The sequence below is a fragment of the Naegleria gruberi genome (genome assembly GCF_000004985.1).
Source record: "Naegleria gruberi genomic scaffold NAEGRscaffold_47, whole genome shotgun sequence".
Taxonomy (NCBI): domain Eukaryota; phylum Heterolobosea; class Eutetramitea; order Acrasida; family Naegleriidae; genus Naegleria; species Naegleria gruberi.
The window spans coordinates 337,155-339,217 of NW_003163280.1; the positions used below are offsets into that span (position 1 = coordinate 337,155).

General features: G+C 28.4%; 1 protein-coding gene across 1 annotated transcript in view; it reads left to right on the forward strand.

The window, feature by feature from the left end:
* NAEGRDRAFT_71613 (uncharacterized protein) overlaps window positions 1-1,145 on the forward strand; it is a gene marked incomplete at both ends in the record, with an annotated part of 2,123 nt that extends 978 nt beyond the window's left edge. Inside the window, 2 exons of the mRNA XM_002673316.1 lie at window positions 329-831; window positions 1,008-1,145. Of these exons, the coding sequence (XP_002673362.1) occupies window positions 329-831; window positions 1,008-1,145 (641 nt within the window). The remainder of the gene's footprint in view (window positions 1-328; window positions 832-1,007) is intronic.
* Between the last annotated feature and the right edge of the window lie 918 nt (window positions 1,146-2,063).

The window sequence follows — 2,063 nt, forward strand, 5'->3', positions numbered from 1 at the left end:
TTTGTATCAATTGGTACTTTATTATCTGCTCTAATTTCATCTGATATTACTACTAAATCATTACAAAAATTTATGATTGGTATTGCATTTGTTGGTGCATTTACAATGATTATATTTAGTAAGAGTATTCTATTTACAGAAGTTAACATATCTGTTAGTGTACATTTATTTAAAAATGATTTAATTGGTATTTTTAGAAGAAGTATATATTGGTTATTTAATAATATATTTACTTGTTTTAAAAATCATTTACATATTAAAATTAGAAGACCACATAAGAGTATTAAATTAATGACATTATTAAATTCTATTAAATTATGGAGTATAGCTATATTTGGTAATATATTAGGTACAATATTAATGTCAGCAATATTATCAGGTAGTTATGTATGGTATGATAATCAAAGTGTTATTCAATTTTTAAGTTCAACAACTAAACATAAAATTCATACATTTGAAGAGAGAGGTGTTAATGGATGGTTTAGTTGTTTATTAAGTGGAATGGTTGCTAATTTCATGATTGGTGTTGCTACTTTATTATGTTCTTCTGGTACTACTATTATTGGTAAAATTATTGCTTTATTCTTTCCAATTATAGCATTTGCTGCATTAGGTGTACAACATGCACCTGCTAATGTTGGTTATTTTTCTCATATTTTCATTTGGGATTCTTTATATGGTTCAACTAGTAATATTACAATGACAAGTGAAATTAATTTTGTAATGAATGAAATTCAATGGTATGAATCTATTTATTGGAATTTAATTCCAGCTGCACTTGGTAATGCTTTGGGTGCTGTCTTTTTAGCTTTTATATTTGTTTTTATTTTTGTTAAATAAATATTTTAATTATTAGGAATATATTATTTTTAATTTTTAAAGAAAAGAGAGCTATTCAACTTTGTCCATTAGTTTAATAATCAAGTTTACACATCAATGAAAAGCACAATATTAACTTGAATAGGAGTTCATTGAGTTATCTTTAAACATGGAATGCAAATGGATAGGAATCTAAGGATGATAATAATTTAATCATTTCTTCATTCTCAGTTGGAAGTGTAACTTCGAGTGGTGATAAGAAATCATTCACATTCACTAACGTTGCTGGAAATGTTGGCACTCAAACATTTACCTATGTAAGCTAATGCCAATTATTACATTATCTCACAAATTGATATCAGAATCAGTGGTTTCATTCTTGAACAGTAAAACAAGATCAATTTAGTTAATTTAGTTGATTCAAGGCCTGCAACATAATAGAGGATCCAATGCTCTTATTCTTGAAACTGCATTCTTGTCAGCTTTAATACTAGAATCACACACGCGTTCCTGCAAGTTTGTTCGCTACTACAACACTGCAGTAAATATAGCAGTTTTACTTGGAAGAATATTAGACAACATAATGTAATAATAAGATAAGTATATAACAATAGCTAGTCTATGAACAACCGGGTATGAAGTAATAAACTTATTAATAAAACATCTTACCATTAGAGTAATATGTGAAATACTATTCTAATTGGCAAACCGTAATAGTACACCAATATATATATGTTCTTTGCAAATCCAACATTGTGTGACAATCGTTTAGTATAACGAATAGCATTCCTTGTATTTGCTTATTAACGGTAGCTTAATGTAATTCGCATGGTGTTGTGGTTTGAGGAATGTTATTAATATGTATTATTGTTCTAAATCTTGAGCAGTTGATATGTATTGTTGTTAGATGAGTGTTGAACTATCCTTTTGACAGTATGCAAACGATATCGGGTCTAAAGTTTTAGCCTAAGTTTATCTCTTGTCATTATTTACTTTTATTTGAGACAACAGGCTCCTATCTGGATGCTCCATGTTCCACTATGCGGCTTTAAACACTTGTCTAGAAATATGTGCGAGTGGTGGAAAGGCCAGATTAATCTCCATCTCTGTAAAATTATCATTTTTGATCACATGACCCTTTATTGTCTCAATTTTATTGAACCAATTTTTTAGATAATGAACCAAATCCTAAAATAATTCATCCATTGGAAATTCGCTCCATAAATTTTCTTGACAAAATTCAC